General features: G+C 42.9%; 1 protein-coding gene across 1 annotated transcript in view; it reads right to left on the reverse strand.

The window, feature by feature from the left end:
* The window catches only part of KLHL4 (kelch like family member 4), a 206,746-nt gene that overhangs the window by 82,893 nt on the left and 107,782 nt on the right, over positions 1–16,071 (reverse strand). Inside the window, exon 4 of the mRNA XM_040442447.1 lies at positions 6,141–6,337. Within this exon, the coding sequence (XP_040298381.1) occupies positions 6,141–6,337 (197 nt within the window). The remainder of the gene's footprint in view (positions 1–6,140; positions 6,338–16,071) is intronic.

Genomic DNA, 16,071 nt, shown 5'->3' on the forward strand with positions numbered 1-16,071 from the left:
GCTGAGTATTGGGGGGTTGTGTACTCACAGAATGGCTCCTTACAGGCGTCCCTCTGCTTGGTCCTTGCACTGGACTTGGTGCAGCCGTGGTCACTGCTGCGAGGTCACTATCTCCAGATTGGGGACTGGGCCCCTGGTTCTTCTCAGTAACTGCACTTGTGGCCCCATGAAGCCTTCCTTCAGTATTCCCTCTGGTCTCATCTGTCGTGTTGGCGACTTTTGCGCTGTTCCCACTCCCGTCACGTGTGCGGTCAGACCGTATCAGGACAGGCTGCTGCAGATTCTCCTGCATGGTCTGCTTCTCCAGGGATGTTCTCCTCTGTCTGCCTGCGGGTGGGGTGGATTGCACACCTGAGCCATGGTCTTACTCAGTGATGTCTCCTTCTTTACTTCAAACATTTTCTTTTCATCTTTGCTTCCTGCTGCACTGGGACTGGCAACACTCGGAACATTCCTTCCTTCCAAAGAAACTTCTGGATAATTATCCATGGAGTGAGAGGTCTGGGAATTATTTCCCAGAATAGGCCTTGGAGCCTGGGCCTTGCTTGGGGAGCATCCCCACCCAGAGTGACCCCGCCCTGGGCTTTCTCCAGACATCCAAAGCCTCAGGAGAGCTACTGACACACGTCCTCACAGCTAGGAGGCAGTATTATAGTAGTTATATTCTTGTACATAGGAGGCAGTATTATAGTAGTTATATTCTTGTACATAGGGGCAGCAGTATAGTAGTTATATTCTTGTACATAGGAGCAGTATTATAGTAGTTATATTCTTGTACATAGGAGGCAGTATTATAGTAGTTATATTCTTGTACATAGGAGCAGTATTATAGTAGTTATATTCTTGTACATAGGAGGCAGTATTATAGTAGTTATATTCCTGTACATAGGAGAAGTATTATAGTAGTTATATTCCTGTATATAGGGGCAATATTATAGCAGTTATTTTCTTGTACAGAGCAGGCAGTATTATAGTAGTTATATTCCTGTACATAGGAGAAGTATTATAGTAGTTATATTCTTGTACATATGAGCAGTATTATAGTAGTTATATTCTTCTACATAGGAGCAGTATTATAGCAGTTATATTCTTGTACATAGGAGCAGTATTATAGTAGTTATATTCTTGTATATAGGAGCAGTATTATAGTAGTTATATTCTTGTATATAGGAGGCAGTATTATAGTAGTTATATTCTTGTATATAGGAGCAGTATTATAGTAGTTATATTCTTGTACATAGGAGGCAGTATTATAGTAGTTATATTCTTGTACATAGGAGGCAGTATTATAGTAGTTATATTCTTGTATATAGGAGGCAGTATTATAGTAGTTATATTCTTGTATATAGGAGCAGTATTATAGTAGTTATATTCTTGTATATAGGAGCAGTATTATAGTAGTTATATTCTTGTACATAGGAGCAGTATTATAGTAGTTATATTCCTGTACATAGGAGAAGTATTATAGTAGTTATATTCTTGTACATAGGAGCAGTATTATAGTAGTTATATTCTTGTACATAAGAGCAGTATTATAGTAGTTATATTCTTGTACATAGGAGCAGTATTATAGTAGTTATATTCTTGTACATAGGAGCAGTATTATAGTAGTTATATTCTTGTACATAGGAGCAGTATTATAGTAGTTATATTCTTGTATATAGGAGCAGTATTATAGTAGTTATATTCTTGTACATAAGAGCAGTATTATAGTAGTTATATTCTTGTACATAGGAGAAGTATTATAGTAGTTATATTCTTGTACATAAGAGCAGTATTATAGTAGTTATATTCTTGTACATAGGAGAAGTATTATAGTAGTTATATTCTTGTACATAGGAGAAGTATTATAGTAGTTATATTCTTGTACATATGAGCAGTATTATAGTAGTTATATTCTTGTACATAAGAGCAGTATTATAGTAGTTATATTCTTGTACATAGGAGCAGTATTATAGTAGTTATATTCTTGTACATAGGAGCAGTATTATAGTAGTTATATTCTTGTACATAGGAGCAGTATTATAGTAGTTATATTCCTGTACATAGGAGGCAGTATTATAGTAGTTATATTCTTGTACATAGGAGCAGTATTATAGTAGTTATATTCTTGTACATAGGAGCAGTATTATAGTAGTTATATTCTTGTACATAGGAGCAGTATTATAGTAGTTATATTCCTGTACATAGGAGGCAGTATTATAGTAGTTATATTCTTGTACATAGGAGGCAGTATTATAGTAGTTATATTCTTGTACATAGGAGCAGTATTATAGTAGTTATATTCTTGTACATAGAAGCAGTATTATAGCAGTTATATTCTTGTACATAGGAGCAGTATTATAGTAATTATATTTTGTATTATTGGTGAAGCTAAGTATAAGGCCTCTTTCACACATACGTGTATTTTCACGGACCACTGTCCATGAAAACCCGTCCTGCTGAGTGCACGAGTACACGGCGTCCTTGGTTGCTATGACGCCGTTCGCTTCGTGTCGCCGCCGCTGTACAGTAATACACTCATATAGATCATACAAGTGCTCCAGTGCACAGCGGCGGCAGCACGAAGCGCACAGCGTCACAGCAACTAATGACGCTGTGTGCTCATTCACTCAGCAGGACGGCAGGACAGGTTTTCATGGTCCGTAAAAATCCACGTATGTGTGAATGAAGCCTAACACTCAGTATTGCCCCCCCCTTCCCTCCCCTCTTTCTTTGCTATTTTCATTGTAGCACATTACAGGATTTCAGAGATGAATAATGTAATCCTTTATATCATTATGTAGTTCATTCTTGCATCCCCCGGACTATCCCATTGTCAGCTCCTTTGTCTTTTTTCCACTGTTGGTTTGTTGATGGCGCTTTACACGACACATCACATATTATAGGTGACGTCTATCTGAACGTCATCCCTCTCTGCCAGCTGCCCGCAGGGCATCCTTTACCCCAGAGATAAGATTCACAGCCGCTCTCTCTATAATCACTCTCTGCTGTTACATTGTTACTTTTTTTTTTTTGCAACATTCTTCTCGCTTTATAGAGTCTTTGTTTCAATTTAAATTTAAATTATTAATTCCTGGCTTTGTTCTTATTCCTTTGACCTAAATGTAAATGAAATCACTGAATGCAGTCTATGGAATGTAACTGTATTAATACAATAGGTAATGTAAAAGTAATAATAAGATAATTATGCTATTGTTGTGCACTGTAAATATATCATTTTTTCTGTATTCAGAAGCATTGCTTTTTCTCTGTCTTATGTCAAGTACAAGCAAGGCTACATAAATGTAACACTGAGTAGATAGGAGGCAGTAGTGTCTACAAAACCACAGCAGAATGTCTGCTTGCTTCGAGCAGGTGTAGATTTGTGCTAAATTTGGGCCATTTTCCTACTTAACCCTTCCTTTTTTTTTCTTGCCACTTTTGAAAAGAGCTCCAGAAGAAATCTCTGATTGTGTGCCTGCGGATGATGATGATGATGGTGCCGCGGAAATGAGGGAAGGCAGATCTTACGGCGTCTTTTCTCTGTTTTATAATATTTGACATAAATATTAAGAGACGAGTTTTAGCAGAATCTTCTTGGTGAACGGTAATCCGGGAAAACATGGAATTGGCGCTCCGCGTCTCGTGTAATTTCTCAAATGTCATCTTGGTATTAAATGTTTTACTGAATCTCCTTGTGACATTTCAGGGAATGGAAACAAAGTTTTCTCAGTTTCTGAACTGGAATATCCAGGAAACGTTCAGTTCTGTCTGGGGACGGAGGAAGGTTTTCTTTATTAATGCCCTTTAGATCGGCTTCACACAGTCTTAATACGACCCCAGCCCCTCCGAGGCGTAAGTCCTGTCTTAGAAGAATGGAGGGTTACATAGGACTGCAAGCAATGTAAACTACATTATCTGTACTCAGAGAGTTATCACTGTTATCTGTGGTGTTACATAGGACTGCAGGCGAGATCTACATTATATGCACTCTGAGTTATCATTGTGTTATCTGTGGTGTTACATAGGACTGCAGGTGACATCTACAACATTATCTGTACTCAGAGGGCTATCACTGTGTCATCTGAGGTGTTACATAGGACTGCAGGTGACTTCTACTACATTATCTGTACTCAGAGAGCTATCACTGTGTTATCTGTGATGTTACATAGGACTGCAGGTGACATATACTACATTATCTGTAGTCAGAGAATTATCACCGTGTTATCTGTGGTGTTACATAGGACTGCAGATGACATCGACTACATTATCTGTACTCAGAGAGCTATCACTGTGTTATCTGTGGTGTTACATAGGACTGCAGGTGACATCTACTACATTATCTGTGCTCAGAGAGTTATCACTGTGTTATCTGAGGTGTTACATAGGACTGCAGGTGACATCTACTACATTATCTGTACTCAGAGAGTCATTACTGTGTTATCTGTGGTGTTACATAGGACTGCAGGTGACATCTACTACATTATCTGTACTCAGAGAGCTATCACTGTGTCATCTGTGGTGTTACATAGGACTGCAGGTGACATCTACTACATTAGCTGTGCTCAGATAGTTATCACTGTGTTATCTGTGATGTTACATAGGACTGCAGATGACATTGACTACATTATCTGTACTCAGAGAGCTATCACTGTGTTATCTGTGGTGTTACATAGGACTGCAGGTGACATCTACTACATTATCTGTGCTCAGAGAGTTATCACTGTGTTATCTGAGGTGTTACATAGGACTGCAGGTGACATCTACTACATTATCTGTACTCAGAGAGCTATCACTGTGTTATCTGTGGTGTTACATAGGACTGCAGGTGACATGTACATTATATGCACTCAGAGTTATCACTGTGTTATCTGTGGTGTTACATAGGACTGCAGGTGACATCTTCTACATTATCTGTACTCAGAGACTTATCACTGTGTTATCTGTGGTGTTACATAGGACTGCAGGTGACATCTACTACATTATCTGTACTCAGAGACTTATCACTGTGTTATCTGTGGTGTTACATAGGACTGCATATTGTGTTCCTTGTCTCTGTGTCCAGCAGTGTTGGACGTCTCTTTTTTTCTTGTGTTTTTGAAAAGCTGCTAATTTAGAAAGACAAACAGGCAGATGTCTGGAGCGAGTCTGCGGCTGTGGAGATGTGCTGCGGCTGTGGAGATGTGCTGCGGCTTCCTGTCTGCTATCTCCTGGGGTCTGATGTTTGTGTCTGATACAAGTGACTATTTTCATGCTTTCCAAAAGGATTTCACTTCCTGCCTTTATAATGGAGGTCAAGGAGGAGGCAGGATGTGCTGTAGATGTTTCCGATGGTATTTGTATGTCCATCCTTGGTGTCAGGGGCTCCACATCCCCCCCCTTCCCCCATGCTCCTCCATGTACAGGGTCCCAGGGTATCGGCGCCATGTAGCGGGGTCCTTACTGCCTGAATGTCCTTGTTTAAAGGCTTCTTGACATTTCCTAGGTCAGATTCATGACCTTTTAAGAACCCAGGAAAAAAAATGTTTACTTAACATCATCCTGTCTTCTGTAAGTCACTGTATAAATGAAACATACCGATTCTTTCTAATGCTTGCTGTCAGTGAATGCGAAGATTTATTTACATTCCAAACATAAATATAGGATGTCCTGAGCTAATCTTATTTATTGACTGCAGATTGGGGCAATAAACTGTGAACTAAATACAGCAGCAGAAATGTTTCCTGTCCTGGACCCCAAGGAACATTCTTACTGTTACATTGTAACAAGCCATGTCTGCCACTGCTCTATGTAGGTTACTAAAACATTCAAATAAAAACCTTCAGCTGCATGAGCACAACTAGGTGAGTAATGGGCTACCGCCTCTAATTTCAAGACTGTTTCCATTCACTGACAGTAAGTGCAAATCTTCCCTTATCATATTCTAAACTTTTTTTATTGTAATTGACATGCTCTGCTTGACTGTGACATATTAATTTACTGAGCACCACAAACCTACTGTTGAAAGAGACCAATGACCTAAATGAGATCATAACTGACCCCACGGGGGTCCCACCCTGTACAGAAAACAGAATCAAGCAGGTGGAAAAACCCTTCATACACAATACTGGCACACAGCTGACTTCTGTTTCATTGTATAGAAGTTCTAGGAATCTTACCATAGTGTAACTGTGAGCCACCCGCAGGAGCTCCACGCAGCCTTGTGCATCCCCAAATGACCGAATGCCCAGGCAATTAGAGGGATGAAGCTGCTTCATAAGAAAGTTACAGCAAACTTCTATAACTTGGGAAAGCTGAAGAAGGCAAGCGGCGGCCAGCAAGCTCTCTATGGTGTCTTCCTTGAGTTCTAAAATACCTAAAAAAATAATAATCAGTATTACAAACAGCAGCTGTGAGAAAAGGGGACAATCTGGGCAAAAGAAACAATTTATAGTGCAAACCCTTACAAGAGGATCTGTTTTCCAATCTATTTGTATCATTTATCGTATCAGCAACATCAGGATGAACATATATCACATTACTTATGCTGTACTAATCCTGAGTAACATCCTGTATTATACTCCAGAGCTGCACTCACTATTCTGCTGGTGCAGTCGCTGTGTACATACATTACTTATGCTGTACTAATCCTGAGTAACATCCTGTATTATACTCCAGAGCTGCACTCACTATTCTGCTGGTGCAGTCAATGTGTACATACATTACTTATCCTGTACTGATCCTGAGTTACATCCTGTATTATACTCCAGAGCTGCACTCACTATTCTGCTGGTGCAGTCACTGTGTACATACATTACTTATCCTGTACTAATCCTGAGTAACATCCTGTATTATACTCCAGAGCAGCACTCAATATTCTCCTGGTACAGTCACTGTGTACATACATTACTTATTCTGTACTAATTCTGAGTTACATCCTGTATCATACTCCAGAGCTGCACTCACTATTCTGCTGGTGCAGTCACTGTGTACATACATTACTTATGCTGTACTAATCCTGAGTAACATCCTGTATTATACTCCAGAGCTGCACTCACTATTCTGCTGGTACAGTCACTGTGTACATACATTACTTATCCTGTACTGATCCTGAGTTACATCCTGTATTATACTCCAGAGCTGCACTCACTATTCTGCTGGTGCAGTCACTGTGTACATACATTACTTATCCTGTACTAATCCTGAGTAACATCCTGTATTATACTCCAGAGCAGCACTCAATATTCTGCTGGTACAGTCACTGTGTACATACATTACTTATTCTGTACTAATTCTGAGTTACATCCTGTATCATACTCCAGAGCTGCACTCACTATTCTGCTGGTGCAGTCACTGTGTACATACATTACTTATGCTGTACTAATCCTGAGTAACATCCTGTATTATACTCCAGAGCTGCACTCACTATTCTGCTGGTGCAGTCACTGTGTACATACATTACTTATCCTGTACTGATCCTGAGTTACATCCTGTATTATACTCTAGAGCTGCACTCACTATTCTGCTGGTGCAGTCACTGTGTACATACATTACTTATCCTGTACTGATCCTGAGTTACATCCTGTATTATACTCCAGAGCTGCACTCACTATTCTGCTGGTACAGTCACTGTGTTCATACATTGCTTATCCTGTACTGATCCTGAGATACATCCTGTATTATACTCCAGAGCTGCACTCACTATTCTGCTGGTGCAGTCACTGTGTACATACATTACTTATCCTGTACTGATCCTGAGTTACATCCTGTATTATACCCCAGAGCTGCACTCACTATTCTGCTGGTGGAGTCACTGTGTACATACATTACTTATCCTGTACTGATCCTGAGCTACATCCTGTGTTATACTCCAGAGCTGCACTCACTATTCTGCTGGTGGAGTCACTGTGTACATACATTACTTATCCTGTACTGATCCTGAGTTACATCCTGTATTATACTCTAGAGCTGCACTCACTATTCTGCTGGTGCAGTCACTGTGTACATACATTACATTACTTATCATGTACTGATCCTGAGTTACATCCTGTATTATACTCCAGAGCTGCACTCACTATTCTGCTGGTGCAGTCACTGTGTACATACATTACTTATCCTGTACTGATCCTGAGTTACATCCTGTATTATACTCTAGAGCTGCACTCACTATTCTGCTGGTGCAGTCACTGTGTACATACATTACTTATCCTGTACTGATCCTGAGTTACATCCTGTATTATACTCCAGAGCTGCACTCACTATTCTGCTGGTGCAGTCACTGTGTACATACATTACTTATCCTGTACAGATAGATAGATATGAGATAGATAGTGTGAGAACTGGTTGTGTGCAGTTTGGATGCTGCTCATGAATATACATTGTTGCTGTTGCTTGGTTCCCATCACATTGTTGCAGAACGTCCTGGATGTGTTGTTTCTCCTCTTCCTGCTCCGGTCAATAGGTTTCTTCCATCCTTTACATTCTAATTCACAGATGCAATGTAAGTGAAAGGCAGCGACCGCCGCTGTGCGGAGGAGAGGGGGCAGCCGCTGACTGACAGATGAATGCAGCTGCCCTCAGCCTCCACATCTGGCTGCACTGAGCGCATGATGAATAATTGGCCTCCTCCATTATATCCACAGATTAAAGCCCTCACCTCATGAAATGGAAATCCAGTGCTGGACTGTACTGTGATTATTCTGCTACAGTGTGTCAGCCACTCCGGTCTGTGCCCTCTACGGCAGGAGCGTGCTGATATGTATACCTAACACTGATTCTAGTAACAGCGCCACACGTGCCCACAGGTTGTGTGTGTTACTGCACCTTAGTTCTATTGAAGTGAAATGGGGTAGAGCTGCAATACCACACACAGCCTGTGGACTGGTGTGGCACTGTTTCAGAAAAAAATAGCCATGTGTCCAGCTAATCCTGGACAACACTTAGGACTCAGAGCTGAGTAGCAAAGAGAGAAGGATCCTGCAGGTATCTGCTCTGGAAATACTTGGTTCTTGGATGCAGAACGGTCAGGGCACAAAATGATGTATGCCACAAGGACGGCTGAAGTCCTATGAGATGGAGGGACAGCCTGTGGATTATTACAGCAAATGTCTGATAATGTGGAATGTATGAGAAGGACACCAACCAGACACTGAGTGCCAGACTATTGGAGATCCAGATACAGGACCTGCAATACTTCAGAAAGTGCCTATAGCTTGGAGTTTTATGAATCAGATCCAATAATCAAGAAGATGTAGAATTCAAATAACTATTACTGAATCGCCTGTGACTTTATAAGAATGTCGCTGTTAATATTCTTTATTCTATTATTATTATTATAGGTCTGTTGCTGTTGTTATTAGTTACATCCTATTCTTTCCTGATTCCTATTATCATATTGATACTTCTGTTATTCTTAGATATTGTGATTACTATTGTTACATTCTAACATACACTACTCACAAAACGTTAGGTGAAATGTCAGGATGAACCTAAATCCCTGAATCGCCGGATACTTTTCTTTGTTTAATTAGAATTGGTACTAAACCGTCCTCCTCATCATGCTGCTCACATTGTGAAATCATGAGACCAAGACGACACCTAACAATTAATGGACAGTACCTCGCCATTGTGAGGCTTCAAGCAGGATGTTCTCAGACGGAAATGGCCCCTGCGATTAGAGTGTCACAGAGAGTCATCAGCAGGTTGTATCTGAGATAGAGAGACTGGAAGAGTCACGAAAGGCAGAGAAGTGGGCGTCCTTTGTCCACATCCCACGCTGATGAACAATGCCCTGCTGAACTGGATGATGAATGCCACACAACTCCAGGTGCATTTAAGGGTGAGAGGCACCCAAGTGTCACGTCAGACCATTAGAAACCGTTTACATCAGCGTGGTCTGCAAGCTAGACAACCTGCAGGGTACCTGACCATACCACACAGGCATCATCATCTTGCATGGGCCAGGGAGCATGTACACTGGACGAGGGACCAGTGGGCCTCAGTGCTGTTCACTGATGAAAGTCGATTCACACTGAGCGGAGATGATGGCCACCAACGATGTTGGAGACATCCAGGAGAGCACCATGCATCAGCCACTGTTATCACCAGACGAGCCTGTGGTGGTGGTGTCACAGTGTGGGCAGGTGTGTCTACTCTGTACAGAACTGCCCCACACTGTGAATGGTCCACTGACAAGCCCAGACCACCTGAAGAACATCATTAATCCGGTCATTGTGGTCACATCATTAGGGAACAGCTGCTGTAGACTTGGGGACCTCACATTGAGCGGCCTGCACTTTCTCCAGAACTGAATCCCATTGAAAACCTATGGGATCAGCTGAGTCTCCTGAAGAGGCTTGTAACTCTGTACCTCAGAACCTCAATCACCTGAGGGCCGCCCTTCAAGAACAGTGGGACGCCATGCCTCAGCAGACAATAAGGCGACTTGTGAACAATAGGAGATGTCGTTGTCAAGCTGTAATTGGTGCTCAAGGCCACAGGACAAGTTCCTGAGACACTGACATTTTGTGGCGGTGTACCCAGCACTGGGGTCGGTGAGACACTGACATCTTGTGGCGGTATACCCAGCACTGGGGTCGGTGAGACACTGACATCTTGTGGCGGTATACCCAGCACTGTGGTCTGTGAGACACTGACATCTTGTGGCGGTATACCCAGCACGGGGGTCGGTGAGACACTGACATTTTGTGGCGGTATACCCAGCACTGGGGTCGGTGAGACACTGACATCTTGTGGCGGTATACCCAGCACTGGGGTCGGTGAGACACTGACATCTTGTGGCGGTATACCCAGCACTGGGGTCGGTGAGACACTGACATCTTATAACAGTATACCCAGCACTGGGGTCGGTGAGACACTGACATCTTGTGGCGGTATACCCAGCACTGTGGTCTGTGAGACACTGACATCTTGTAGCGGTATACCCAGCACTGGGGTCGGTGAGACACTGACATCTTGTGGTGGTATACCCAGCACTGGGGTCGGTGAGACACTAACATTTTGTGGAGGTGTACCCAGCACTGGGGTCGGTGAGACACTGACATCTTGTGGCGGTATACCCAGCACTGGGGTCGGTGAGACACTGACATCTTGTGGCGGTATACCCAGCACTGGGGTCGGTGAGACACTGACATCTTGTGGTGGTATACCCAGCACTGGGGTCGGTGAGACACTAACATTTTGTGGAGGTGTACCCAGCACTGGGGTCGGTGAGACACTGACATCTTGTGGCGGTATACCCAGCACTGGGGTCGGTGAGACACTGACATCTTGTGGCGGTATACCCAGCACTGGGGTCGGTGAGACACTGACATCTTGTGGCGGTATACCCTGCACTGGGGTCGGTGAGACACTGACATCTTGTGGCGGTATACCCAGCACTGGGGTCGGCTTCTAAGTTGAGGAAATCACCATTGCTGCTTCTACTTAAATGCCCGACTGTCATCATATAATATCACTGGAGCCGGAACGTTATACGTTTTCGATACGTTTCGCCCAAAAGCCAAATATCCCGAACTGTTTGTGAGTTGTGTAAATGTTCTTTCCTCGGGTCCTTCCTTTGACCTCTTCCCTTTTCTCTACATCATTTCAGCTCTGAGAACAGGAAGCAGCAATTTCTAGGTGTAAAAAATCTCTTTATGATAAGAGAGGAAATGTGTGAATCCGGCAGAAGGTGAGAGTCGTCCTGGGGGGGGGGGGCAGAAGAAAACCTTTCAGAATCTACCCGGGGGATCAGACACCGAGCAAGGCGAGAAAGTGGTGAGGAAATGTGGATATTATTGTGTATTGCCTGGAAGGGTTAAAACAGGACAAAGCTGAAATGAAGGAGTCTAAACTAGGTGTGTGTTATCTGTGGTGTTACATAGGACTGCAGGTGACATCTACTACATTATCTGTACTCAGAGAGTTATCACTGTGTTATCTGTGGTGTTACATAGGACTGCAGGTGACATCTACATTATCTGTACTCTGAGAGTTATCACTGTGTTATCTGTGGTGTTACATAGGACTGCAGGTGACATCTACTACATTATCTGTACTCAGAGAGTTATCACTGTGTTATCTGTGGTGTTACATGGGACTGCAGGTAACATCTACAACATTATCTGTACTCAGAGGGCTATCACTGTGTCATCTGTGGTGTTACATAGGACTGCAGGTGACTTATACTACATTATCTGTACTCAGAGAGCTATCACTGTGTTATCTGTGGTGTTACATAGGACTGCAGGTGACATCTACTACATTATCTGTACTCAGAGCGTTATCACTGTGTTATCTGTGGTGTTACATAGGACTGCAGGTGACTTCTACTATATTATCTGTACTCAGAGAGTTATCCCTGTGTTATCTGTGGTGTTACATAGGACTGCAAGTGACATCTACTATATTATCTGTACTCAGAGAGTTATCACTGTGTTATCTGTGGTGTTACATAGGACTGCAGGTGACATCTACTACATTATCTGTACTCAGAGCTATCACTGTGTTATCGTTGGTGTTACATAGGACTGCAGGTGACATCTACTTCATTATCTGTACACAGAGAGTTATCACTGTGTTATCTGTGATGTTACATAGGACTGCAGGTGACATCTACTACATTATCTGTACTCAGAGCGTTATCACTGTGTTATCTATGGTGTTACATAGGACTGCAGGTGACATCTACTACATTATCTGTACTCAGAGAGTTATCACTGTGTTATCTATGGTGTTACATAGGACTGCAGGTGACATCTACTACATTATCTGTACTCAGAGAGTTATTACTGTGTTATGTGTGGTGTTGCATAGGACTGCAGGTGACATCTACTGCATTATCTGTACTCAGAGAGTTATCACTGTGTTATCTGTGGTGTTACATAGGACTGCAGGTGACATCTACTACATTATCTGTACTCAGAGAGTTATCACTGTGTTATCTGTGGTGTTACATAGGACTGCAGGTGACATCTACATTATCTGTACTCTGAGAGTTATCACTGTGTTATCTGTGGTGTTACATAGGACTGCAGGTGACATCTACTACATTATCTGTACTCAGAGAGTTATCACTGTGTTATCTGTGGTGTTACATGGGACTGCAGGTAACATCTACAACATTATCTGTACTCAGAGGGCTATCACTGTGTCATCTGTGGTGTTACATAGGACTGCAGGTGACTTATACTACATTATCTGTACTCAGAGAGCTATCACTGTGTTATCTGTGGTGTTACATAGGACTGCAGGTGACATCTACTACATTATCTGTACTCAGAGCGTTATCACTGTGTTATCTGTGGTGTTACATAGGACTGCAGGTGACTTCTACTATATTATCTGTACTCAGAGAGTTATCCCTGTGTTATCTGTGGTGTTACATAGGACTGCAAGTGACATCTACTATATTATCTGTACTCAGAGAGTTATCACTGTGTTATCTGTGGTGTTACATAGGACTGCAGGTGACATCTACTACATTATCTGTACTCAGAGCTATCACTGTGTTATCGTTGGTGTTACATAGGACTGCAGGTGACATCTACTTCATTATCTGTACACAGAGAGTTATCACTGTGTTATCTGTGATGTTACATAGGACTGCAGGTGACATCTACTACATTATCTGTACTCAGAGCGTTATCACTGTGTTATCTATGGTGTTACATAGGACTGCAGGTGACATCTACTACATTATCTGTACTCAGAGAGTTATCACTGTGTTATCTATGGTGTTACATAGGACTGCAGGTGACATCTACTACATTATCTGTACTCAGAGAGTTATTACTGTGTTATGTGTGGTGTTGCATAGGACTGCAGGTGACATCTACTACATTATCTGTACTCAGAGAGTTATTACTGTGTTATGTGTGGTGTTACATAGGACTGCAGGTGACATCTACTACATTATCTGTACTCAGAGAGTTATCACTGCGTTATCTGTGGTGTTACATAGGACTGCAGGTGACATCTACTACATTATCTGTACTCAGAGAGTTATCACTGTGTTATCTGTGGTGTTACATAGGACTGCAGGTGACATCTACTACATTATCTGTACTCAGAGAGATATCACTGTGTTATCTCTGGTGTTACATAGGACTTCATGCTGAAACCTCTGTGTTTTATGCTCCTGTTCTCTGAAATAAAGCTTTGAACCCTTCTTTTCTCTGTTGTCTTGGACTTTCTTACATCTGGGGAGTCTTCTCATCTAGCCGCCATTCTTTGCTCTGCTGCATGTTTCCTTTGCTCAGTGCGGTGTAGATGACTATTTCTGCTGTGCAGCTGTGTCGTTGCAGTGTATAATATTCTAGTTTCCTCCTGCTCTGTCTTGCAATCTTCCTATTGTTCCGGGATTGTATCATTTACTAATCGGAGAAGTCCAGCAGGTGCTACGTCGCGCATTCATCACAAAGCAGCTGAATTCACACTTGATGGATTTTTTTTAAAGAAGCGGGCCAGTAAAGAATCGTTCCAGCGAGATTTCTCTTGTCTGTATTGGACCATTTCCGGAGCGGCTTTTCCGTGCACCGTCATACTTTTCCGGGATTTCGACCTTGCACAGTGGTTGGGGGGAGGGGGGGGGGGGGAGATCTAGAGTTGTACTGAGCTCCTGTAATACTCCATAATGTGGCTGCGATTCATTAATTTCAATCTCAGTTTTCATTCTTTAGCATAAACTAGAGCGACTCTCCTGTGATTTTTTTGGCGGATGCTTTGAGGCTCGGTTTGCCTTCCTGCGGCCATTTGTTTAATCTCTTGTAGAGATGAATGGGCGACGGCGGCTTTTCTGCTGATATAAATCCACAAAGGTTCAGTCCCGGGAGACTCCTACAAGATCCGAAATAAATCTGTGATGTCGGCAGCGGGATGAGATACTTGTGATTGAAAAACAGCAACCGAGGCTTTTCTGTCTCATGGAGCTGTCTCTTATGTAATGGAGTGTCTCTGCACCGAGTGTCTCTGCACCGAGTGTCTCTTATGTAACTGAGTGTCTCTGCACCGAGTGTCTCTTATGTAACTGAGTGTCTCTGCACCGAGTGTCTCTGCACGAGTGTCTCTGCACCGAGTGTCTGTGCATCGAGTGTCTGTGCATCGAGTGTCTGTGCATCGAGTGTCTGTGCATCGAGTGTCTGTGCATCGAGTGTCTCTGCACCGAGTGTCTCTGCACCGAGTGTCTCTGCACCGAGTGTCTCTGCACCGAGTGTCTCTGCATCGAGTGTCTCTGCTCTCTATCCAAGCCTTCATCTACACTCTTCACACTCCATTTGTAATGGTAATTCAAGGGGATCTCATGGATCTGTCTCTTATGTAATGGAGTGTCTCTGCACCGAGTGTCTCTGCACCGAGTGTCTCTGCACCGAGTGTCTCTTATGTAACTGAGTGTCTCTGCACCGAGTGTCTCTGCTCTCTATCCAAGCCTTCATCTACACTCTTCACACTCCATTTGTAATGGTAATTCAAGGGGATCTCATGGATCTGTCTCTTATGTAATGGAGTGTCTCTGCACCGAGTGTCTCTGCACCGAGTGTCTCTGCACCGAGTGTCTCTGCACCGAGTGTCTCTTATGTAACTGAGTGTCTCTGCACCGAGTGTCTCTGCTCTCTATCCAAGCCTTCATCTACACTCTTCACACTCCATTTGTAATGGTAATTCAAGGGGATCTCATGGATCTGTCTCTTATGTAATGGAGTGTCTCTGCATCGAGTGTCTCTGCACCGAGTGTCTCTGCATCGAGTGTCTCTGCACCGAGTGTCTCTGCACCGAGTGTCTCTGCATCGAGTGTCTCTGCACCGAGTGTCTCTGCACCGAGTGTCTCTTATGTAACTGAGTGTCTCTGCACCGAGTGTCTCTGCTCTCTATCCAAGCCTTCATCTACACTCTTCACACTCCATTTGTAATGGTAATTCAAGGGGATCTCATGGATCTGTCTCTTATGTAATGGAGTGTCTCTGCATCGAGTGTCTCTGCACCGAGTGTCTCTGCACCGAGTGTCTCTGCATCGAGTGTCTCTGCACCGAGTGTCTCTGCACCGAGTGTCTCTTATGTAACTGAGTGTCTCTTATGTAACTGAGTGTCTCTGCACCGAGTGTCTGTGCACCA

This window comes from Bufo bufo, chromosome 8 (genome assembly GCF_905171765.1).
Source record: "Bufo bufo chromosome 8, aBufBuf1.1, whole genome shotgun sequence".
Lineage (NCBI taxonomy): Eukaryota > Metazoa > Chordata > Amphibia > Anura > Bufonidae > Bufo > Bufo bufo.